Consider the following 23,517-nt stretch of genomic DNA (forward strand, 5'->3'; position numbering starts at 1 on the left):
CCGGGGGCACGGCGAAGGCAGGGGAGGGCAGGGGGCGGCGGCCAGAGCGGCACGAGCCGGCTCCCCTCCGCCGCGCGCGGCGCGGGGGAATGAAAACAAGGCGGGGCTGGAGCGGGGCGGGGCGGGGACGGACCGCAGGGCTGGCCAATCGGAGCGGGCGGTGGGCGGGGACGGCGGGGAGCGCTGGCCAATGAGAGGTCGGTATCGGGGAGGCCCCGCCCCCGGCCGCAGGGGCCGGGCGGAGGCGGCGCGCGCCGGGGCAGAGGGGTGTTGCGCGCGGGGCGGTGAGTCCGGCGCGTGAGGGGCGGCGGGGAGGAGGCGGCTCCGGTCCCGGTCCCGGTCCGGCACTGCGCCTCGGCACGGCGCTCGCCCGATCCGAGTCCCCGTCCCGGTCCTGGTCCTTGCGCCCCGTCGCGCACTGCCAGGTTTCGGGGGGTTCCAAAGCTGTGCCCTCCCTTCTCCCTTTCCCTATACTCCTATCCCGTGGCGCTTCCCTGCGTTCTCTGTCCTCGCCTCCTTCTTCTCCCCACCTTGTTCCCAAAGTGCTGTCCCCACCTTCTCTTACCAGCACCCCCCTTTCCAGCGTGACCCCCCGGATTAACTCGCCTTGACCAGGCTCCCCGGCGAAGTGAAACTGTCGAATTCCCCAAATGTGTTTTCCTCCTTCATAAACTTGAGATCTTCCCTCTTCCTACACAGCTCGCTTAAATTTCTCCTGGCGTTTCTAACTTCCCTCTCTGCTGTTTTTAATCCTGACCTGGCTCTCCACCTGTTGTATCCCCTGGAATGGGAATTCTCTCACCTCCACCTCCTGACCTTGTTCCCAGGCAGTGCTGAAGAACTACGTTGTCTTCCGACCCCTTACAGGAGTTTGTTCTGCCCAAAATTTCACATACACCAGTTTACTCTTTCACTTTTATCTTCCTGGTTGCCCTGTGGATTTTATGAAACGTTTCTTTCCTTCTGCAGTGTCTCAGTAAAATATTATCTGGTGCACTGCCCTCATTTGCCTCTTTTATTCCATTTGTTGCTGCTGGGTGCTGCTCTGGAACAGAAGGGAGGTGTGCTGGCAATCTTAAAATCCATCAGGTTGCCCAACTGCACTTCAATCTCAAGTTTCTTCCATTTCGTTCTCAGCTACTTTTGTCTTCTGCCATCCTTAGCCACTGCTTCATTTCTGTCTCTCAGTAGAGTCTCCTGACATAAACTTGGATTTTGCCTCCTTTTAAGTTCTGCTTCCTTTATTTCTGATGTTTTTAAACTCCCATGACTTTGCTTACAGAGCCCTGAACCATCTCTTCTCCTTGTCTCTTTGTGTTTGGACTACTGCAGTTTACAGAAATTGCTATTTTAGGTTGTACTTGCAAGTCATTTACTTCAAGGTTTCTTTTATTTTGCTACTGTAAATTTTTATACTGTACACTTCTCACAGTCAATAATTTAAAAAAATAATTTATCTGAGAATTATTTTCCTACTCCTTTGTGATTGGACCATGCCCTCCATCAAAAGATGTCCAAAGTTCCTGTCAATAAGTTCATTCTCACTTATTCTAGTCTAAGCTACTCATATTTAGTCGAATGGCCTGCCCTAACCGATATTCTCTGGCAGTATTACAGGAAATAGTTTTAGATTACAAATCCGTATTTATGCCATGTAAGTTTTGTTTCTTCATTTCTTCTACTTACTTATTTTTGTGCCCTTCGGAAAAGATAGCATGGAATCCTTGCTCTCCCGTTTGCAGTTTGTGCCTGTTAGATTGCGCAGTTCCAGCCTTGTAATACTATTTGGATTGGGGAAGCTGATACTCCTGATCATTTTATCGTTCATTCACCTCTGTCCAACCTCTAAGGTCTAATTCTACCATCTCCCCTCAAAAGTAGTACACTCAAAAATTATTTTGATTCTTCAGAGCCAGGTTCTGAGTGCTTTGTTCAGCGTTTACTCTTCGATTTCATTTTGTCGGGACTATTGCTGGTTATTTCTTCAGCTACAGTCTCCCTTCAGGCAGACTTATGAAAAAAGAGTCGTACAAGCCTTTGTTTGAATCCCTTGCATCATGGATGTGTGATGAGAGAATCTAGGATATATGAATCCAAGCAAGTTCCAGTCCCCTGTAGCTTCTTGCCTGGCTTCCTGTTCAGCAATGTGTATGTGCCACAAATGTCACACAGGAGTGAGAAGGAAAAGAGTTGCCCCTCATCCTGTGTGAGAAGCACCTCTGGCAAACTCAGTCCTGTGCTGGATCCAAAACCTTTTTTCCTTCATGCTGTGTTTTAGGCGGATACTGAGGCCTGCTCCTGGCAATCCGAGGACAACATGTCTAACTGTGCTGTGTCTGTTGTAGCACGTGCAAGATGGGAAGGGAGGCTTCCAGGAGGACTGGTCACCCAAAGATTTCTCTTTTGCAAGGGCAGTGCCTTTAATCTGTGCCACCAGGGTTCCTATGCTGAATTTACACAATTCAATTCCTGGTGAATTTAAACAACTAAAAAGTAAAGGATGAAAATCTTTGTATCTGGAAGGATCTCTCAGAGAGATTTTCTGGATTAGCCAGAGGTGGAGCCTCATTTTACTGCAGAAACTACTGATTTTCTTCATAATGTGGATTTCAGACGAGGTGAACTGGAAGGGAGGAAAGGTGACTCTACCCCTGAGATGTGTCAGTGGACTGCCGTGCTAGTCCAACACACTTCCAGGGTATATCATCACCCTGTGATTTCTCGCTTTCCCTCTACTGCCAGAATCACACCAGCAATTGGACTGCAGTAACATGAGGGACTGTGAGGAGGGTGAAAGCTTCCGTGGTGAGACAACACGGTATTTTGTGAGGCAGAGCCCCTGCCCTGGTGGTGCCCAGCAGTGCCTGTGACAGCAGATCCAAACATTGCTGCGGCACACACCAAAAAGCAGTTGGTCTATAGCGGCATCAATAAGGCTCTGTCTAGTTCCAGGCAACAGACATCAAAGAAAGATGCATACCAGATTGCTGGATGCCACAGAAAAAAAGGAGGAAATAAGCAGAGATTTAGAAAACATGACTGAAGGGAAGTTTATTTGATCTAAATGAAGGGGGGGGAAATACTGAGTGAAATCCTCAAGAAAACAAAAAAGTGGTGAAAAAGACAAAAATTAAGCTGTTCTACTTGTCCTCAACAGAAAGAATTAGAAATAGTGGGTTTAAGTTGAAACAACGAAGATTGAGGTCAAACAATTAGATAAGTTGCAGTTTGGGTGTATAACTGTTGTGGGAGACTTGCCCTCTGTCAGGAGGGACGGGGGAAAGAAGGTTTGACCCCTTTACACCCCTGGAAGTCCTCTTTGCTGTAGCAGTATGGCAGTGCCACTGTTTGGTTCATGGCTTTTCTGTTGGGTTTGTTTGGTTGGTTGGTTGGCATTTCTTTTTAGCCTCACTTGCCACTTCAGTGAAGCAGCCAAATTAATAGTGTAGATCTCAGATATTTTAGGAAATTGTTATCATCTTCATCGTACACTTGAGGGAGAAGATTAAAACCCAGATGTGAGAGGATATTCTGGCATTTGATCCCTGTTGATAGTTTTAAAAGTTGAACACCCAATACTTGTACAGATTTAGCACGTAAAATGATTTGCCCAAAATCCCGCACAAAATCCCCAAGGGGACTGGTAATTCAACAAATCTGCTGATCCTCAGTTCAAGTCTGTTGTCACAAAATCACGTGGATGAAGTCTGTAATAGCGTTTCCTTCCTAGCTCCTTGGGGCAAGGACAGAATTTTCCGTTTTTATTAACATGCTGCATATGTTGGCTTGATGTTATATGTTAAATATCCTTTTTCCAGACTTTGTTTCAACTTTGTGATGTCTTCCCCTGAAATTGCTTCCCTTTCTTGGGGTCAGATGAAGGTGAAGGGCTGCTCTACAACATATAAGGACTGCAAAGTATGGCCGGGAGGAAGCCGGACATGGGACTGGCGAGAAACTGGGACTAATGTAAGTTCACTGTTTACTACCCTGCATTTAAAACAGGACTCTGAGAACGGTCCAGAGAACAGTGTTAAAGTCCCAGCCAGAAATTCAGCGAGTTGCCTTTTTCTGTCATCTAGTCATTTGACTTTTCCTGGGAAGAACTGAGTGAACGTTTCGGAGGTGACAGTGTGGAGAGGTCAGAGGGCTGCCGACGCACAGTGTCCTACACACAACAGGGTGTAGCAACCATTGCCATGAGTCCTCACAGCTACCCTGACCAGACAACAATCACACACCTTAGAGCTTTCAAACAACATCCTGCATCTGGCTAAGAGGGCACTTGTCATAAGATGTCGGTAGCAACCTCTCTTCAGGCTTTCTTAAACAAAAGTTGCCTTGAGTGAGAGAGGAAAAGAAATTATGAGAAGTAAAAAAATCAAGAGTCACTGACCTTACATGTTTGGAAGACAACAATGCATGTGGTTTAGTTTATATCCTTTTCCTTGGGGTCCCTTGTACTTATTTCAGAGGAAAAATATGCAGATGCAGTGTCATACACACTCGTTTCTGTGTGAAAAGCTCAGCCTGGCTAACCACACAGTGACTTCTCTTGGAAGCCTTATACTAAGTGCTTGCCCTTGTAACTTTTAAAGTTTATCTGTAAACGCAATCAGAATTGTACAAAAGTCCACAGATCAGCGTGGATGTTCCAGATTTAGAAGCAGTGTTGAATCTGTTGCATTAGGAACTCAATGTTGATAATTCTCCCCATATTAGGACTTGCACTGGGATAGATGATTGGCTAGAAAAAAATGTTTCACGCTTTCAAAGCAAAAGTTAAAGCACAGAAGAACTGTGTACTGACCAGGGCTTATATCCAGTATCTGCAGCTGTATGCACACAGAGGATACAGCTCTGATGAATTCATTATGACACAACTGGAGTGCAGAACCTTTGATTTCAGAACTTCAAGTATAGTATTTGGAGGAACAGAACTTTTTTAAGCCATCAGAGCTCAATTTATGCAGAGTAAGTTTATGCCAAGAGAAAGGTGGTGCTGTTGTGCAAAGATATCTGCACTTTGCAGAGAGAAAGGTATCTGTGCACGTAACCTTTTTAAATGTATTTCCTTTATGGTCTGATTATAAAAAACTAAGTTTGGACTGGATGTTCAAAGGGCGGGGTCATGTGGTGAGAGTCACTGTTTGTTTGACAGTATTGTTTTCCTGGTTCATATGCACAGAGAAATAGTATTTATGATTTAAAATAGAAGTGCATACCAAAGAGGGGCAAATTCTGGCTACAGGTTGTACAGAGAAACTGAATCCAGGAGAGTTAGTATGGCATAATAGTGTTTCATATTAATATTGAAGGTGTATTTATGTCCTAAGGACCTCGCTGCCACCGTCCAAGCTCGCTTGGCCCCGGGCAGATGAACCTTAGGATTAAAGGGTGGGCTCAGTTCCGCGCACACTGTGTCTCACCTAAAAAATCCAATGCGCAGGCTGGAAGGTGGAAAGACCTTCCCCGGATCTTCGCTCGCGAAGACTGGCCATTATTATTTATGGATTCAAATATTTGAAGTGTGCTAGGAGTAAATGGGTTTACTTCTTTAAAAACTCAGTTGATGTATCACAAAAGTTCTTTCATTCTTTGGGGGGTTTGGTTTCAAATATTCTTTTCTCAAAATAAAGAATAGTGCAGAAATGGAAGCTGTTAACTGAAACAAAGCTACCCAATACATTTCAGCTCTCTGTGGTAAATGAGATTTGCTAAGTAAACAAGAAAATAATTTAATAATTTTAATTATTTGAGGAGCTCTTTGTATTTAAAGTGAGTAAACTTTGGCTTGCCACAATCTTTCTTACAAAAGATTTTGTTAATTTGAAAGCAAACAGCAGTGTGTTGCTATTTATTGATTTCACTTATTTAATATTTATAAAACGCCAGTAGTTAGACATAAATGTCTTAAAAATGTGTAATGCATCTTTTTTTTGACTGTTTAATAAGAAATTATAATATAGCCATCAATAGATTAACTATCATCTTTCATCTGCATATAAAATATCCTTTTCAGTTTTAAGTGTTACCTCCTCTGTGTATGCAGAGAGGGTTGTGTTACATTTTGGTATGGCTAATTTACCCTGCTGCTCTGTGAACAGTTTCAGAACACACAGACACAGCTTTCCTGGTTGATGCTGTCAATACACAGACTATTATTTTCCTTCCCTGACACTTAGCATTCTCCAGGAGTGCAGCCCGCTGACCTTGAAGAAGTCGTCAAGAAGGGTGTTAAAACTGTGGTGATTGGCCGTGGCATGAGCGAGGCTTTGCAGGTGGGTTTTTGTTCTGTGAGAGGAATAAACTAGAACTGTTTGTTTTCCCTCTCCCTCTGGTTAGAGAGAAAAAAAAAATTAAATTGAAGATGCTTCACTAAGAGGGAAGAAATTCAGGATTAGCATGACTGAGCTTCTGTCAGGGGTCCCTCTGAAAGAAGCACCATTTGAGCTTCTCTGTATTAGTGTCAATGTCAAGCAGTAAACAGGTTTATGTTCTGCTACAGGAGCAGCTGAAACAAGGAGAATTTTTCAGTATGTCATTAGTCCCCTCCTCTTGCAATAGGTGATAAACTGGCTCTCTAGTCTGCTGTAAATACTTTGATAATTCAGCATTTTTGTTACTAATGTTGCCAGGCTGTCATTTCAGCAGATAAACCATCTACAGAAAGCTCAGAAGTGCTGAGCTTTACCTGGTGAGAAGGAACTCCTCAGCTTTCTGGTGGGATGAATAAGACTTTATTTAGATTAAATACCTTTAGCTCCAATTCTATTTGGTTTTGCAAGAAAGGACTGCATTTTAAGGTGTGCTAAGGAGATATATGAGGTTTGAATATAAAAGTAGCTTTATTGAAGAGAAAAAATGAAATCAATCTTAGAAATATCAGAGCATATTATCATTTTGGCTATTACCAGTTACTTAAGTGGTGCTTAACAAACGGCATCAGTGTTCTTCTTCAAGCCTTCCAGTGTAAGGGGAAAAGAATCTAACACTTGCTTTTCCCATTTCCTTTTCTCTTCCAAGGTTCCGGCATCCACTGTGGACTATCTGAAGGAGAAGGGGATTGATGTGCTGGTCTTGCAAACAGAGAAGGCCGTGGCAGAGTACAACACCCTGGCTGCTCAGGGTGTCAGAGTGGGGGGAGTCTTCCACTCTACCTGCTGAAGCCTTACAGCTCATGCCGCCTCCCCTGACCGCAGCCAAATCACGGACACACCTCTGCCGAATCAAATTACAGCCAACAGACTAGGAATTTACGTGCCAAGGCATTTGTGCACTGACGGTCTCAAATGCAAGGATGGTTCATTAGTTCAGGATTTAAACAAATCGAGAGCTCACCAAATGCGGCTGGGAATTAATTTATTTAATTACAGAATAATTTCCGTATATTTAATTACAGAATAATTTCCGTATATTCTTGGGATTGGCCTAACCTTCCTCTGAAGGCTGTCCATAGTCTGGTTGCTTAACTTTTCTCCTATTGACTGAATCAGAAGATTATGTTTTGAATACTTTTATTAGAAAATGTCCCAAAATTACATTATTGGCTGTTGGAATGCCGCCATAAGATAGTTGATGAGCACAGTCAAGTGGTAGATCTGAAGCAGTAAAGAAGCACTTTACCACCACTGGATAAAGAAGTTAAAAATAAAACAAAATTAAAAAGTAAACCCAGAATATGCAACTTTGCCTTCTGCTGGTGACTTCAGTCGGGATATTTGCTCATGCATGAACATTGCATATTGTGACACTTAAATTTTACATACTGATCCTGAAAAAGAGGAAAACATGTCTACAGGGTATAAACATAAAATGTGGGCCCTAAAGAATGTTCTTATTAATTGCCAGTTCTGAGGATTGAGTTGTCCAATACATCTCTATTCAGAAGTTCCTACGTGCTTAAAATCACCTGAGAGATGTGTTACAAAATCTGAGTTTGCAGCAGCATAAAACGTTGATCTTTAGGAAATCAGTCTAAATTGCTGCTAGCGAGGTGCTGCTGGCAAGGTGGGGTTGGATGCGAGAATTGTTACTGGTTGTCATTATCTGATGGTTTAAATGCTGCGCCAACAAGCATATTATTACACTGAAAATTTAAAAAGTTCTCTTGGTTGCTGTTCTTGGTGGGCTTCTATTAATATTATATTAGTATTACCAGTTACAAGTTGCCTACTGTAGATCTTTTTTTCCCACCAGGCTCACTATTTCTTGTTCTGTGCATATTAATTCTGTGTGTAGTAATGAAAGTACAAAGACGACGCTGTACAAGCCCTGAGGCACTTGGTGCTACCCAGGCAGTAGCAGAGAGGCTTAGATTGATATGAGAACACAGTGACCCTGCCCCAAGATGCACAAAATACTATGTTCTTTTTCTGTTTATTTGCTGTAGTAATCATTTAAAGCCTTTTATGTCATAAAATACAATGTGGCGCAAAAGTAAAGGGAAAGGGAGTACTTGAAAGTTTTATCCTGCAATCTCCTAATTACAGCAATGTTTTCTGTTAGTGTAGCTGTATTTGAGGCAAAATCTTATCTAACCCAGCAGGAACTGCCTTTCCAGCTGCATCTGTGTTCTCTGACGCAGCAGCCGGTAAAATGCTCACTGTAACTACTGTGATATTTTTCTGAATAACTTGCCTGGCATGAAGTAGAAGGTGAACCACTGACCCAGAAGGCTGTGGTCATCCCAAGGGAATGCCAGCAAAACAAGTTCCTACCAACCCACAGAGTGTGAAGACGTTTTGCATTAAATGTTGTTATCTTGTAGCGAAGGTGGTTGACATTTGATTGTGGTCCTATATTTGCGTTATTTTGTGAGCTTTTAGGCCTTAAAGCAGCCTCAGATAGGAAGAGGCTTTGTAAGGCTTTGGCTGAGAGGACACTGCAGTACTTAAAAAACTGGAATGCGAATTACACTGTTAGGAGAAATTGAGCAAACACGTTATCTTTCTCCTCCAGGTTATTTTTTTTTAAATATATTTTCACGTTAATGTGGCACATTAATGGTGACGCCACTTTCACCAAAACTGCCCAGCCCAGGTCCTGCATTTGAGAAAAACTGTGGGTTCCTCACACTGCTGCTGCTACACAATTCATCCTCCCAAAAGGCATGTGAGGAGCCGAGCCCATATTGCATTGCTAGGTGACTTTCAGAGGTGAGCCCTACCCAGCTTTGTGCTGCAGCCTCTCAATTCTTCCCTTCATTTGGCAACTGGCAGGATACAGAAGATTCCATTTCCAAAACAGGGAGCTGCAGTGTGCAAAGAAGTGGATTTCTGTTTTTAGAGGCAAACTGCTAAATTTCACCACCATCAGTACAAAATTTCAGAGTCAACAAGGAGATTATCTGCTCCAAGTCTTTTCCATCCCTGTCTTCTATTGCTGCTTTCGTCACAGCTTCCTGAGTCAGCGTTGTCAGTTCCCACAAAGGCGGCTGCTCCACTTGGGCTGCTCCAGTCCCTGAAAGCCCTGTTTCCTTCTTGGTGCCTGAAAATGCTTTGCTACATGGTGTTAACAGCTGGGACTGATTCATCAAAAAAATTCCACCAAAGCTCAAACCAGTGTCTTTGTTAAATTGCTGCTTTCAGCTAGAGCCATAAATAATTCGTTAAAATTACGGGCTCATTGCCCAAATCATGGGAATGCACTTTTATAGTGCAGGATTTCTCGCACACACCATTGCTGTGCCTCCCACCAGGAAAACTATTTCCCAGTAGGCAGTGAACTCCCACCCTGACACTGAAATTAAAGCCGAGCTGCGGCTGGGCTGGGAGCCAGGAAGATTCCACCCCAGCTGCTCTGCCGACGAGCGGGTCAGTCCCCAGCCCTTATCTTTGTGCAGCAGCATGTGCGAGCTGGCAGCCAGGACAAACAGGTTGTAAGGAGGCTCACTGACACACCGAATGCAACACGACCAGCATTCTTAAGGGACATCAGGCAGGATTTGTGCAAAGCTTGGCATCCAAGAGCCTTCAAACTTTGTTTTGTTGGAGTCCCACTAATATTGCATTAGCTAACTAAAGTAAAAAGACAGCCTTTCTGCTTTCCTGGTGCCCGCTACTAAGAATAAAATGGAGGATTCAAGTGAAATAAAATGAAAAAAGTGATTGTAACTTAGACAAGTGAAACAGGATTCCACAGGAAATCCATTTCTGTCAGCTGGAACCTAAGGTGACCTGTCCTGTGCAGTGCAGAGTGCAAGTCTTTTGAAGAGCAGCTGAGGACGCTGGGACTGTTCAGGCTGGAGGAGGCTCAGGGGGGACCCTATCTCTCTCTACAACAGCCTGAAAGGAGGTTGTAGCCTGTGGGGGGTCAGTCTCTTCCCCCAGATAACAAAGGTTAAGAGGAAGCAGCCTCAAGTCATACCAGAGTAGTTTTAGATTAGGTATTAGGAGAAGTTTCTTCCCCCAAAGAGTTGTCAAGCATTGGAACAGGCTGCCCAGGGAAGTGGGTGGAGTTGCCACCCCTGGAAGTGTTCAAAAGACATAGACATGTGGATGTGGCATTTGGGGACATGGCTTAAAAGTGGGCTTGGCAGTGCTATGTTAACGGTTGGACTCAAGAATCTTAGCAGTCTTTTCCAACCCAAATGATTCAGTGATGTCATACAGTCCCTATTAAAATACATGCCCTGTTCTTTTGTCTTCCCAAGAACTTGCTTTGTACTTTTTGCAGTAAGCGTACCTGCCCACTTAGGTCTTTTGTACTTTTTAAAATAAGGGAGGTGAAAGCCACGCCAGGTCTGAGTTAACATCTCATAGGCTTCAACGTTGTTCCCAATACATTTATGCATTGTTTTAAGAGCTCTTGATAATTGCATTAATTTCCTTGCAAATTTGCCTAATGAATTTCTGTGGACTTGAGCAATCTAAATACGAATTTCCCATTAAAAGCATTCAGGCCTCCCCACACACAGATGCCATGTGTAATTAAATCCAGAAAGTTAATGGTAAACAGGACAACACATTTTCACACCACTAAGCCACACCTCTTTCACATGAGGTCAGCCTTTTCCTCGCTCTGCCAGATTCCTGAGCCTCTTCCCTTACCTCTAACCAGGAGGTACAGTGCAGAGGGGAGAGCTGTTTGAACAGGGTTAGTTTTTAGCAAATTATTTGCCCTTCCTTTGTAGATTGCTCAATCTCCCTGTGGCAGCAGCTGTACTGGCACCGTATTCCTACCCTTGGAGCCATCTGAGAGAACAGAATCTCCCTGTACTTGGCTGATTGTGATCTGAAGTCCTCTGTTCCCTCTTCAACAGAGATGAAAGATGCAAATTATCTTTGTGCATGAGTACAGCCCTTTGTTTTTCCTTTCATTCTGAGATCAATCATCTTATAGGCTATTGCAGTGCAGAAGCCCAAAAATTATCCAAAATAAAGGACAATTGGTGAATGGATAGAAATGCTTCTGAGATGACACGAGGTCTTGCAGCTCCACAGAGAGTGCGAACTCTGGTATTTTTGAGAGCAGAAAAACCTGGGGATGGGAAGAAAGAGCCAACATCTAGATTTAAACAACTCCAGTAACACGTGCTTTTTATACAAATTTCCTTTCAGATTTCCCATATATTGGAACATGGCATGAAATGGTCAATGCCAAGCACAAATACAGGCTGGGTAGGGAAGCTCTTTTCCACAGCCCTTCAGTATTTGATTCCCGTGGGTAATACCGAAGGTGACTGATCTTTGCCCAATATATTACCTGGAAGGAGCTCAAGGACAGCATGAGGAGGGAAAATAGTAGAATTTTGATCCATTGCTTAGAAAAAGAGAGAAAGATGCCAAATTTTTGATACTGAAAATAAGTGCTGTGCCTACCACAGCATCCATTATGGCCTGGAGCATATGGACACCATTTAAATTAGAAACTTCATTGGGATGACAAACTGCAGAAATACTGGTGAAGTGCAAAAATGAGAGGAAGAAAAAAGAAAAAGTCTGTAATGAGCTCGCTCAACTCGTCAAGTATCTGCCCAGACACAGCTTCCTAATGAGAGACACATCAACCCTGTCTGCCAGGAACTGAACTGAGGATGCCGAAGTCAAGTCAGACACTAACAACTCAGCTGTCAGAGGTGCAGGAAATTTTCAAAGCAGTGCCCCAAAGGTGAAACACCAAAAACCAGTTTATAAGAGCAGAAGCACTAAGAAAGGATATTTAATTCAAGAATATCTAAAGCAGCAGCAAAGGTTAATGGCTATGAGCCTTTGCGCTACAACATGTCAGTGCTAAAAAATTAAAATCACAGAAAATGTGCAGTAATCTTATTAGCCAAGTACCATGCAGGCATCCATGTTCGGTCATATAATAAAGAAGAAACAGAATAGCACAAGTTCTCCAATTTTATTGCAGGAAAGCACATAAGGGGTTATTATTTACACTAATCTCTGCACAACTGGAGAGTATTTCTTCACTGTTTACTCGCTAAAAAGACACCTTTTTTTTTAAAAAAAAAACAAAACCAACAAAAAACCCCCACGATTTACGAACACAGGTGGCATTTGGCTGCTGCACTAGAATGTTTCACACATTAAGTCCTCCTAGAAAATCATACCAAAGGATTGCTGCAAATCATAGGAAGTTCCTCAGTCTGCTAAGCCTGGCACACAGAAGCGATGCACAGACTTGACTTCCTGACATGAATGCCAGATGGATCACGTTTTAACTAAGTTCTTATTCTTCTGTACTCCCAGCTCACCTCCAGAAGTGAACACAGACAAGTTGCCTGACTGCTGCTCAACTGAGAGCACATTCAGCTACTTCAGCTGATCCGAAAGACTTTGAGTACCAAAAGCGCTGCTGAATTGAAAAACATAGTTTTTTTTTCATCCTGCTAAGTATTGGTTCAGGCCAGGATCACCACACAGAAACAGATCCTGTAAAACTTAGTGGGATGTTGTTAGGAATCTTCCAACTGGTACTTGATCACATTGTTCCTCAAGACGTACAAACGTGCAATAGGAGAGCTGGGTTACATCTCAGAGATGGAGATCTTCGACTCCATTTAATGTAAACAAACAAAAGCTGTAACAAACTGCTCTGTTCCTGTAACTCAGCTAAATTCCACGTCCTGCTGACTGAAGTTCTGCTGCTGGCACGAACAAGTTCCTCCTCCTCCTGCACCATGAACAACCTGTGCCCTCCCCAGAGCTGTACCAGCTTCAGTACAGCTGCAGAAGATGTGAAACAGCTCTGGATTTAGCCTACGGCAATTGGCAATTTCCCTCTGAGGTGCAGTTCCCACACAAAAACAACAGTACTTTAGAATACCTTTTTTTTAGTAAGAAATTAGGTACCAGTGCACAAATGCAAGTTTTAGACATTAAAAAAAAACCCAACCCAAAATGAAAAAAAAACCACAAAACAAACAAAAAAAAGAGACCAAAACCAAACCAACAAACACCCACAAAACCCTGAGCTCCTCAGCTTCAGAGTACTCTAAAAATAATGTTGATTTCTGTGCCCAAGCATTTACATAGTAAATACATAGCAGAAATTTTTGATACATAAAAACTGAAGATATGGCCCAGTGAAATTACTACTGGAATGCTGATTGACAACTGTCCTGTTTTTGTTGAGTCAATGTAAAAAGATCTGCATTTTCTTGAAATCACTCTTAACTAGCTGAGTAACTCCTGCATTTGTCTGCTGCTGAGGAGACCAACTGTTCGTCACCAATTTTATTTTGATGTCTGTTTTGGCTTGGTTTGCTCTCCTGGACAGAGCATCTTGTTTTCTTGTAACCCAACCCAGCAATCCCATAAATAGGTTTCTTTTAGCAGTAGACTTCACCGCCTGGCAGGTTTGGGCATTATATACACCTTGACAGGTTTGCTGAAGGGTATGGTCCCCTCTATGCCATTTTCAGACGGCGGGAGAGCCTCCAAGCTCTCGTTCCAGGTAGATTTAGGAACTCTAGCAGATGCCTTGCTCCTGTTGGAATTGTAAGCCAGCAGCAACCGCACTTCAATCTGGCACGGCTCTGCAGAGAAAAACAGAACAACCCAAACAAGACTGTCATTGCACAGTGAACCAACACTGAATGGATTTTGTACCACATATGCTGGGTAACTAGAGCCTTTCTGGTCTGCCCAGAATCCAGTCTGGTGTTTGAAAACACAACTTTGCCATTACTTTCAGCACAGCAAAACTAGGGACTGGTTTAGGTTCTCCCCCACCTTCTTTGTCATCACTTAAAAAATCTCACCACTAACTTAAAGTTATTTTTAAAAGTTGCAATTTGCAACTTCAACCAAATAATAAAATCATTAAAATCCCCACAGAACCTGCAGGCCCTGCTCCCTGTATTTACGGCAGGATCAATCCAGATGACGTCTGATAAGACTTGTGCACAGGAGATTACTTGAAGATTCTCTTCTGTTGGAGGCTTTTGCACTGCAAGACAGCCTCTCCCTCTTCCACCAACTGCAGCTAGGCAGAGATTCCTAATCCTGTACATAGGATGATTTCACTTTACTCTTCTTGCAGTGGTCACAATCAAATTGCGATTTCAGTCTTCACAGCAGCCTGATGGACTTAACATGCTCAACAAAATTTTCCTGTCTAGACTGAAAAAGAGATTCTTTTAGGTTTTCTTGATGGACTTGTACTAGTTTTGGCTGGGATAAAGTTAATTTTCCTTCAGAGAAGCTTGCAGGGTGACACGTTTTGGATTTGTGACCAAAACGGTGTCAATAACATAGGGATGTTGTAGCTATTGCTGATCAGTGTAATACCCATGAGTTTTCTCATGTTGCCCTTCTGATTCTCTTCCCTGTCCCACTGGAGAGTGAGCACCAGGTGGTTTGCGGAGCTTAACTGTGTACCAGGGATAACCCTCAACAGGAGCACTTTAATGAAACTACTGAAACCCCCAGAACTTTAAGTCCCTGCAGTGGAACTCCAGCCGAGACATCATCAGCACCAGACAGAACACAAGAAATGACTCTCTTTCACATTTACCCCACAGCTCAGCAAACACCTCCCTGAGCTCACCTTTCCATCACACCACCAACTCTTCTCTTATGTGCAGCTTGCAGTCACCTCTGTCACTTCCGCTCTACACCTGGCAGTTAATCCATGCTTTGCACTTGGGCATTCTCCTTCCTAAGCACACCCTTTCTATTGGCCTTTAACGAGTTTTGTTGTCTTGAATTAAGGCAATTTCTCCACTTTGAATTCTGACCCTGTTTTCCGAGCCCCTCCCAGCTCAGCGTCCTCCCCCTGTTTTATATGCTTAAGTGCCAGTGTCAAAGTTAATAATTAAAATAGTGGCTAGAGGAGACACCAGAACAGAATCCCTTAGGGCCCTACTTAAAATGCCCTTCCAGTGAACAGTGCAGAAGTAGAAATAAGGACTTCATTCAGCTCCCTCTGGTACAGGATCAACCTTCAAACCCAGATACTTCCAGTCACAGAAACAATACAATATTTTCTTCTCCAAAACAAAACAAAGACAGCAGGATGAGTAAGTACACCGTGGCAGTGCTATATAAAAAAGAGGGAACATGGCAATAAATAAAATTCTGTTGGTTTAAAGAAAAAAAGATTGCCAAATCCAATTAAAAATTGCTCAGATAAAAAAACGCTCAGAGAACCCCCCCCATTTGAATAAACGTGAAGGGATTAAACAAAGACAGGACAAAGGGAGCTGTGAATGAAATACTCCCTGCTTTTGTTGTTTGAAGTCTACAAGGCAATTACTGAAGTGCTTCCATGAGGAAGCGTGAATGCCAACTGAGACCGAACGTGAACGTTGGAGTCACATATTACACCAGAGCTAAAGGGTGGGTTTTTTGGGCATTAAAAGGGTGAAAGTTTAATCAGCAATGTAATTGTACTGCTGCGTAGATACAGTTCCAAAGGTTCTCTGCCGTGCTCAAATACCTGTCAGATCCGAAACAATGAATTCCAAGGAGTCAGTTTACCATGTTTACCATGACTCCTTGCCTTTACATGAGGATGCAGACCTGGCTCCTGCAGCTGATCTTGCTCTACACAGAAATGGGTGACCTCACCGTGAACACGGCTCTCATGCGAAGGCTCCCAGGACTCTCCCAAGAGAGCAGCCCCTCCATTCATCTCTGGAGCAACCAGGAAGACCCAACTGCTCAAAGACTTTGAGAGCACAAACCTGATCAACACTAAGGGCAGCACCAACCACAGCTTAGACTCCAGGATCCTCAGAACCCCCAGCACTGTGGGCATGAACATTTATGTGCCAGGGACTGGGATGAAGCAAGACACGCTCCTGCCTTAGAAAAGTGCAGCCACACAAACACAGGAACTTGTATCACTAACATTACCTGTCCAGGCTGTGTGCGAGAGGTAAACCTGAGTTATCAGCCTGTGCCTTCCAGGACCGGGATTTCGGAAATCAGCTGGTTTAGGATGGATTAGCTGTGCTTGTCCATCTGGATACAACACCTAATGAAAAAAAAAAGAAACAACTGATTGACAACTGTACTGGGTATCTCACCGTGTGGGCTACTTGGGTAGTTTCTTTTTGAGTTGGGAAGGCAAGGAGGTGGGCTTTAGCTTGGAGCCATGATGGAACAGCCATGTGCCAGCCATTCAGAACCACAGTACAGGGGGAAAAACCCCCACGCTGACATCAGCTTCTTCCTCTGCATCATAACTGAAGTTTTAATCCCTTTGTTATGTGGTGATGTTGCATGTTTTACTTGGACAGTACCACGCCTACCTCCTCAGCTGCATTTGAAACTAGTGATTCAGCAGCAGGGAGAAAAGCTGGAATAGACAGACTAGAGCCTGCATATTTCTGTGCTGTTTGGAACAGCTTCTTTTGCTCCTCCTTCTCCCACTACATCAGCTGGAAGTTCACCAGCATTTGTTTGTGTTCATGTCTGGAACGTGCCCGGTGCACGTGGAAGCACAGAATGACATCAAAGTGCTCAAAGCAACCTCTCAGGAACTGCACCCAAGTCAACTCAGCACCCTGTAGACAAGCCAGTTTCTGAACATGTGGTCAAAACACAGGAATCCAACATTGTTACTAATAAAGCATATAATTATTTGCAATTTAAAAGAATTGACATCCTTAAAGAAACTCCCCCCAAGACGCAATCTTGTTTGCAATTATGTCAAGTGACTTCTTACCTGAACTTTAACAGTTCCTTGGGGATCCTGCACATGTTCCAGAGTTGCATCAACATCCAGTGCCACAACCAACCCCGATGTAAACCTCAGGGGATTATCAGATTCACCAGTAGGCTCAATGATATTTGCAGTAGCTCTATGGAGCTGTTAGGGACAAAGTGATTTTTGGCAAAAATAAGGAGGTAGGGGAAAGAGGAAAGAAAAAATGTATGTAATTACTGCTGTCCTTAACAGAGAAGTGCATGAACCTTGCAAATTTATTTTTTTTTTTAGATACTGCCAGGAATTGTTAAGTTTTCCATAATTTTAGCAGTTGTGCTGAGGATGGCAGGTAAGAAGACAAAGCCTTTGAAGAAATAACACTTGTAACTGACCAAGAACCTGAATTCTAAAAACTTCATGGTATATTAGGTATATTATATATATATATATAGGTATATATAGGTATATTAGTCAGATGCTACAACAATCCACAAGGATATTGCATTCTAATTCTCTGTGTTAAACCCACCTGCTCTGGAAGAGGAAGGTGGAGGAAGGTACTTTGTCGCAGTGTTGTCTGAAGGATCTTGACCACTTCTGAAGGCTTAGATGTCACAAGTCTGGGCATTAAGTCCAGCAGTTTATCTACAAAACTGCCTTGCATATGTGGGAGCTCAGAGATGAAACATCTGTGTTAGGAATAAATTAAAAATCAAATACATTTTTTTCAACTTCTTCTACAGTGCTGTTGTTTTCAGTCTAGTTACTTAATTGTTACAGTTAATTATAATGACAGAACTACACACATACATTCCTCTTGTGATGTGCACCTCACATATACAAGAAATTATTTTGGCTAATTCTGCTGGGACCGTGCTGTGTGCTCAAACTGACATCAAGGGCTATGTGGTGTGGCCAGCAGGTTGAGGGAGGTGATTCTCCCCCTCTACTTTGCCCTCATGAGACCCTACTTGGACTACTCTGTCCAGCTCTGGGACCCTCAACAGAAGAGGGACATGGACCCACAGGAGCAACTTCAGAGGAGGCCACAAAGATTCTCAGAGGACTGGAGCATCTCTGCTACGGAGACAGGCTGAGAGAGTTGGGGTTGTTCAGCCTAGAGAAAAGAAGGCTCTGGGGAGACCTCATTGCAAATTTTCAGTACTTAGAGGGGACTTACAAAGAAGAGGGAGAACAACCTTTTACACAGGCAGATAGTGACAGGAAAAGGGAGAATCATTTTAAACTGTAAGAGGAGAGATTTAGATTACATTTTAGGAGGAAATTCTTCACTGTGAGGGGAGTGAGGCACTGGAACAGGTTGCCCAGAAAAGCTGTGGATGCCCTGTTCCTGAAGTGTTCAAGGCCAGGCTGGATGGGGCTCAGAGCAACCTGGTCTAGTGGAAGGTGTCCCTGCCCACAGCGAGGGAGTTGGACTCAGATGATTTTTATTGCCCCTTCCAACACAAACCATTCTGTGATTCTATGATTTTATGACTCAGAAGGGAATTGGAAAGCTAGTCCAGAGACACAGGTATCCTGAGCAGAATCTCTATTTCCGGTAAAGTTCACATTTATTTGTACTCCATATGCTTGGCAATTGTGGCTGGTTAACTGATGAGAAAAGGGGACTGAATTCACCCATACCCTCATGTCTATCTCATTTGACAGCTGGAGAACAGAACTGTTCATTTGCTTTACATCTGTTCCTTGCACTGAGTCTCAGGATCAGCAGAACTCATCACTGTTTCATAGAATCACAGAACCACGGAATGGTTTGGGTTGGAAGGGACCTTAAAGATCATCTAGTTCCAACCCTCTTGCCATGGTCAGGAACACCTTCCAGCAGAATCAATCTATTCATGAAAATAGACAATTAATACATTTATTCTCCCTGAAAGTAAAGGCTCTCGAAAACAGAGTAACAAATAAAATTGAAGTATTTATCATAACAGCATCTACTTAATGTAGATAAATCCTCATAAATACAAGAAAAAAATCAGTCATTCTATAAAAAAATTAATTCATGTTGCAAAGAGATGAAAAACAAACAGAATATCCCCTGTTGACAATGGTGATAGAACTTTCTAACATAAAGTGAAGAAGCAATGGAATTTGTCACCTCTGGAAGGAATCCACTTCTTGCAGAAATTTTTCACACATCCCAAAAAGGGGTTCAGCTCTGTAATGAAAATAATATTCCTTGGTTTAGTTTTCAAGAAAGAAAAACTGCTCTATGGCTATAAGCATTTAAGTGATTCGGAAGCCCACTAAAGCTCCTAAAGCTGGAAAGATCTTAAAATTTCTAGGCCAGAAAAGTGTTCCTCACATCTATATCCCACTCTCACACAAAAACCTTTTTGCATAAGGCACTAATTAAGTTCCAAAAGCCACTGTTAGAAAACATTTCCAGCTATAAAACAAGAGGTTAAAAGGCAAATATATTATGGACCTCTGTGGTAACACAGTAAATTGATGGCAACAAACTCAAAACAAAGTAAACAAATTAGGACACCAACTACTTTGCTCAAATTCCACCAAATGTAGTTCTACAACCACCAAACCCCATGTGTCACTTCATTTTCGGCAGCCAAAACGAACCGCTCACAGCCTCCTGTGTGTACCTAAGCCAAGCATGCACAGGAGCATTTGTGTCTGAGTCACACACACATTAGTTGCAGATCAGTAAAGATGATGCTTTTCTGATGCTAAAAATTCAGCAACTAATACTTAATGAAGCAAACATGATTAGTGCATTATTTTGATACCTGACTTTTCCTCATTTAAACAGGTTCCAAGTATCACCTCTACAACATTTTTAACCTATTTATATGCTCACAGCTGAGAGAACTCAAGCCCCAAAACTAATCTTCCTAATTTTGTCATTTAATTTATGATTGTGTCACTGTCCAGTTATACCAAAGGCAAAAGAAGGCCCTTCAGCCTGAATTACTTTAGCAAATGGTTATTGTCATGTTGTCATGTTTTGTGTCTAATTTATCCTTGTTGTTTTTTTAAACAAAGCTTAAGGTAACTAAGCTTACAGCTAACCCTAAGAAGACTCTTTGACCAGGTCATCCTTACCCTCTCGTGGTACGTGCAGTCACAATAAGCTGCAAGGCCTTTGCTTGCAGTCTCATGTGGTGAATAATGACCACTTGTCTACTTTCCACTCCACTGTACATGAACTCCATTTTATAGGTTTCTTCCAAGATCTGCCAGACAGACACCACAGGGATAAAAAATCATCAGACTATTAAACTCTGCTACAAGCATGATCACAGGATTCTGGTATTTTCCCTCGCATCAAGAAACACATTAATCCATAAGGCTCATTCTTTTGGTGAAATTCTTCATGGTGTAAAGTGGTACTTCATACTAAAAGGTTATCTTGCCTATATAAAGAAACAATTCATGAAACTTGGCCTGGAATCAAACACTCCCTCCACCAGCAGTCTATCTTTTGATACACTGCATTTTAAATTTCTAGGGGTAAAGAACTTAAAGAGTCTCACTGGCTACTCTGGAATGCAAACACGAGCAGCTCAACAGAGCAACCTCAATGGTCCTGCTCAGGTTTACATTTCTGGAGCCAGGCCTGACAAGTTCTCCTGCAAACAACTTCACATTCTACAACACATCATGCACTGCAGTTGAAGATGGGAACTATCACAAGATAAGTATCACCTTGGGTTACTTTAGGTACCTAGTTAGAAGCTTAGACAGGACATTGCACAGTTTTACTCATCATACTTTATCTGTTGAATAGATGGGCTTAAGTAGACAAGAGGAAGTGCTCAAATTAATACAGCTGAGTTCAGTATGACTGTACACAAGCCACGAACTTGCAAGTTATCTAACAGGAAATATTCCCTCACCTTGCATTGAAGGGAAGTGATCTACATTCACCATCACAACAGATAAAACTTCCCAGGGGGTTCATGTGCAAGTGAAAAGGGCACCCGAGTCAGACAGTTCAATCAGAAAAGATTTCAGAAGTTGGAAGGCTTTTGTTTCTACTCATCAACAGCAGAGAAGGCTTTGATGCACAGCAATACCTGCCTATTACATCTTAATTACCTGAAGACTCAAAATGTCAGTAGAGTTTCCCAGCAGATCCATGAGCTTGCTTTTACCCTAGATTTGTTTCCAGATTATTTAATAGCTTGCTTGCTTCTTTTTCTTAGGGCTTAGCTTCAGTTTTTGCAGGATCAGATCATCTATACATTAGAGAATCAGAGTAACTCAGATTGGGTGGGACCTCCAGAGGTCATCTAGGCTGGTCCCCTGCTCAGAGCAGGTCTAATTAAATTCAGATACTCAGAGCCACATAAAACTGTGAACACTTTCAAGGACAGAGGTTTCCCCATCTCCCTGGGCAACCTATTACACTATTTAACCATCCTTACAGTAAATTTTCACTTTATATCTAATTAAAATTTCTCATCGTTTGCCCTCTGCCCCTTGTATAGAGCAGTCTGGCTCTGTCTCATCTGTATCCTACAAGGAGACAGGGGTAGACAGTAGTAAACCCACCCTTCTCTAGGCTGGACAATCCCAGCTCCCTCAGCTTCTCCCTGTGAGGTGAGGACAAGCAACTCATCGTTTTCTGGACCTTTTTTGCTCTTCTGGAAGGTGGGTGAGATGCTTGCCTTTTTACAGTTCTCATGAACCTCCCTTCCTCACCATTCATCTTTTGAAGATAAGAGAAATTACTCCACTTTGGGGACGTAAGATTTACTTGGAAAGACTACAGCAGTGGAAGGACAGAAGTGTATTCCTGTTGCATGGCCAAGGAAGGACTTATATCCAAGGATTTGCCTCCATGCAGACTCTGCTGCTTCCACCTCACCTGTTTTGCTGCAGCAGATGCTAATGCATTCTGTTTCAGGTACAGAGGAGCTGCCACATTCCACAACTTCTCCTGTAAGGCCTACAGGAAGAAAACCATAAAATGATGACGAGAAGAAAACTGGAGCCAAAGCTCAAGCTTTATATCCTTCACCCAGGCTGGTCCCAGAATCCCGGTTAACTATCCCCAAAATCACAGGGTGTGTAGAGCCTTTAAAGGTCTGGAACCCTTTGAGCCTTGAGAGGCTGGGAAATGAAGATATTTTTCCCCCCATAGCTTTTTTTTCTACTGAGGAAAGAAGCAACAGGAAAGAAATGTACTGAAAAGGGCTGCTCTGACATTTGCATTCTCTCTGCAGCCTCAGAATTTCTAGTCGTATCATATTAGTGGAAGGTGTCCCTGCCTGTGGCAGGAGGGCTGGAATTAGATGATCCTCAAGGTCCTTTCCAACCCAAACCATTCTGTGACTCCATGACTTTATGAGTTACTTTTCATTCTATGCACATTACTGACTCCTCTCCATCACTGATCAACTGACCTACAACTCAAGCCAAGAATGGCTGATGCAGCTTTTACTCCCTTCTTCCAAACAGAGCACTCCTCTGCCAGATACAAAAACCATCTGGTTCAGTCCAGTCAAACCCTGGAGAAGGGAACAAAGCCACCTCCAAATGCTGCTCCTTTGCCTGGACAGCACATTTCATTTTGGATTCAGCTGGCATTGTACTGAACTGTAACACTGCTCATCTAAAACACCTTCTCTAGGTGAAAAACATATTCCAAGGACTTGAGGCCTGCCACGAGACACGGCAACTGGCAGCTGTGCATTTAGCAAAGCAAATAAAATCCCTCCCCTGTTTTACATAACAAAGCTTTTATTGAGTCCCTTCTGGAAACCTGTTTGTTGCTTGCTTTAGTTCTTGCTTTACACGAGTTTAAGTTACAGTCAAACGCTAAAGAACGCCAGGAGACTAACTTAAACACTACTGCCAGCTGATAGCCCTGAGCAACCTGATGATGTGGAATCCCTGACGATGGCAGGGGCTTAGAACTAGATGATCCCTTCCAACCCAAGCTTTTCTGTGAAGCAAAAAATTAGTTCCTGTTTATAGCAAGAAGCTGACTTGGAAAAGGGAGCTTTGAAAAGGGCTGCTGCCGTGGTGTCGAAGTAACCACTTCACCTGCTAATACCAGAGAGATGATCATTTCAAAATTGTAAAGGAAAGCATGACTGATATTTTGCTCAATCAATTCCTAAAAACTCCTTGGCATTGGTGCCAGAAAAGCTGTCTGCAGATCACGGTCTAATGAAAACTCCACTCACAGCAGCACTTTAGCATAAAACATTCCAGTGATCACTAGCAGGGAAAAGTTATTCTCGTAACATAAAAAGGCTACAGAATAATTGCTCTCATTGTGATTTCTGTCAGATAATAAACTCTGCACACACAAAATACACATGAACCAACATAAGCCTTTGGTACAGCAGCAGAGATCTGCACTGGCATACTCATTGGCAAAGGTACTGCATAAATTATGTGCCACGGGGGGGAAGCAGG

At 42.9% G+C, this 23,517-nt stretch overlaps 2 protein-coding genes across 4 annotated transcripts in view; one reads left to right on the forward strand and one right to left on the reverse strand.

Annotated features, from left to right (window-relative positions):
• Positions 1 to 220: 220 nt before the first annotated feature.
• AAMDC (adipogenesis associated Mth938 domain containing) lies at positions 221 to 8,444 on the forward strand. 2 transcript variants are annotated; one of them, XM_050331238.1, is made up of 4 exons: positions 221 to 284; positions 3,819 to 3,969; positions 6,186 to 6,281; positions 7,027 to 8,444. In XM_050331238.1, exons 2-4 carry the CDS (start codon positions 3,838 to 3,840, stop codon positions 7,165 to 7,167), a joined length of 369 nt encoding a protein of 122 aa, XP_050187195.1. In that variant the 5' UTR covers positions 221 to 284; positions 3,819 to 3,837; the 3' UTR covers positions 7,168 to 8,444. The 2 variants fall into 2 exon arrangements, with proteins under 2 accessions (XP_050187195.1, XP_050187194.1); XM_050331237.1 differs by lacking the exon at positions 221 to 284 and having other exon boundaries at positions 521 to 3,969.
• The window catches only part of INTS4 (integrator complex subunit 4), a 37,714-nt gene continuing 20,992 nt past the window's right edge, over positions 6,796 to 23,517 (reverse strand). For both annotated transcript variants that reach the window (XM_050331235.1, XM_050331236.1), the window contains exons 17-23: positions 21,959 to 22,039; positions 20,191 to 20,321; positions 19,229 to 19,288; positions 17,636 to 17,795; positions 17,125 to 17,268; positions 16,311 to 16,431; positions 6,796 to 13,987 (exon numbers count right to left, since the gene is read on the reverse strand). In XM_050331235.1, the coding sequence (XP_050187192.1) occupies positions 13,794 to 13,987; positions 16,311 to 16,431; positions 17,125 to 17,268; positions 17,636 to 17,795; positions 19,229 to 19,288; positions 20,191 to 20,321; positions 21,959 to 22,039 (891 nt within the window). In that variant the 3' untranslated portion in view covers positions 6,796 to 13,793. The remainder of the gene's footprint in view (positions 13,988 to 16,310; positions 16,432 to 17,124; positions 17,269 to 17,635; positions 17,796 to 19,228; positions 19,289 to 20,190; positions 20,322 to 21,958; positions 22,040 to 23,517) is intronic.

The sequence above is a fragment of the Myiozetetes cayanensis genome, unplaced genomic scaffold (assembly GCF_022539395.1).
Source record: "Myiozetetes cayanensis isolate MyiCay16 unplaced genomic scaffold, myiCay2020 scf5-8, whole genome shotgun sequence".
NCBI classification, from domain to species: domain Eukaryota; kingdom Metazoa; phylum Chordata; class Aves; order Passeriformes; family Tyrannidae; genus Myiozetetes; species Myiozetetes cayanensis.

What these genes read in the sequence shown, in the direction of transcription:
- AAMDC (XM_050331237.1), top strand. Translation starts at nt 3,790, where the DNA reads ATGTTATATGTTAAATATCCTTTTTCCAGACTTTGTTTCAACTTTGTG. An exon ending in GGCGAGAAACTGGGACTAAT is followed by an intron (nt 3,970 to 6,185) that starts GTAAGTTCACTG and finishes CCTGACACTTAG; the next exon opens with CATTCTCCAGGAGTGCAGCC. An exon ending in GCATGAGCGAGGCTTTGCAG is followed by an intron (nt 6,282 to 7,026) that starts GTGGGTTTTTGT and finishes TTCTCTTCCAAG; the next exon opens with GTTCCGGCATCCACTGTGGA.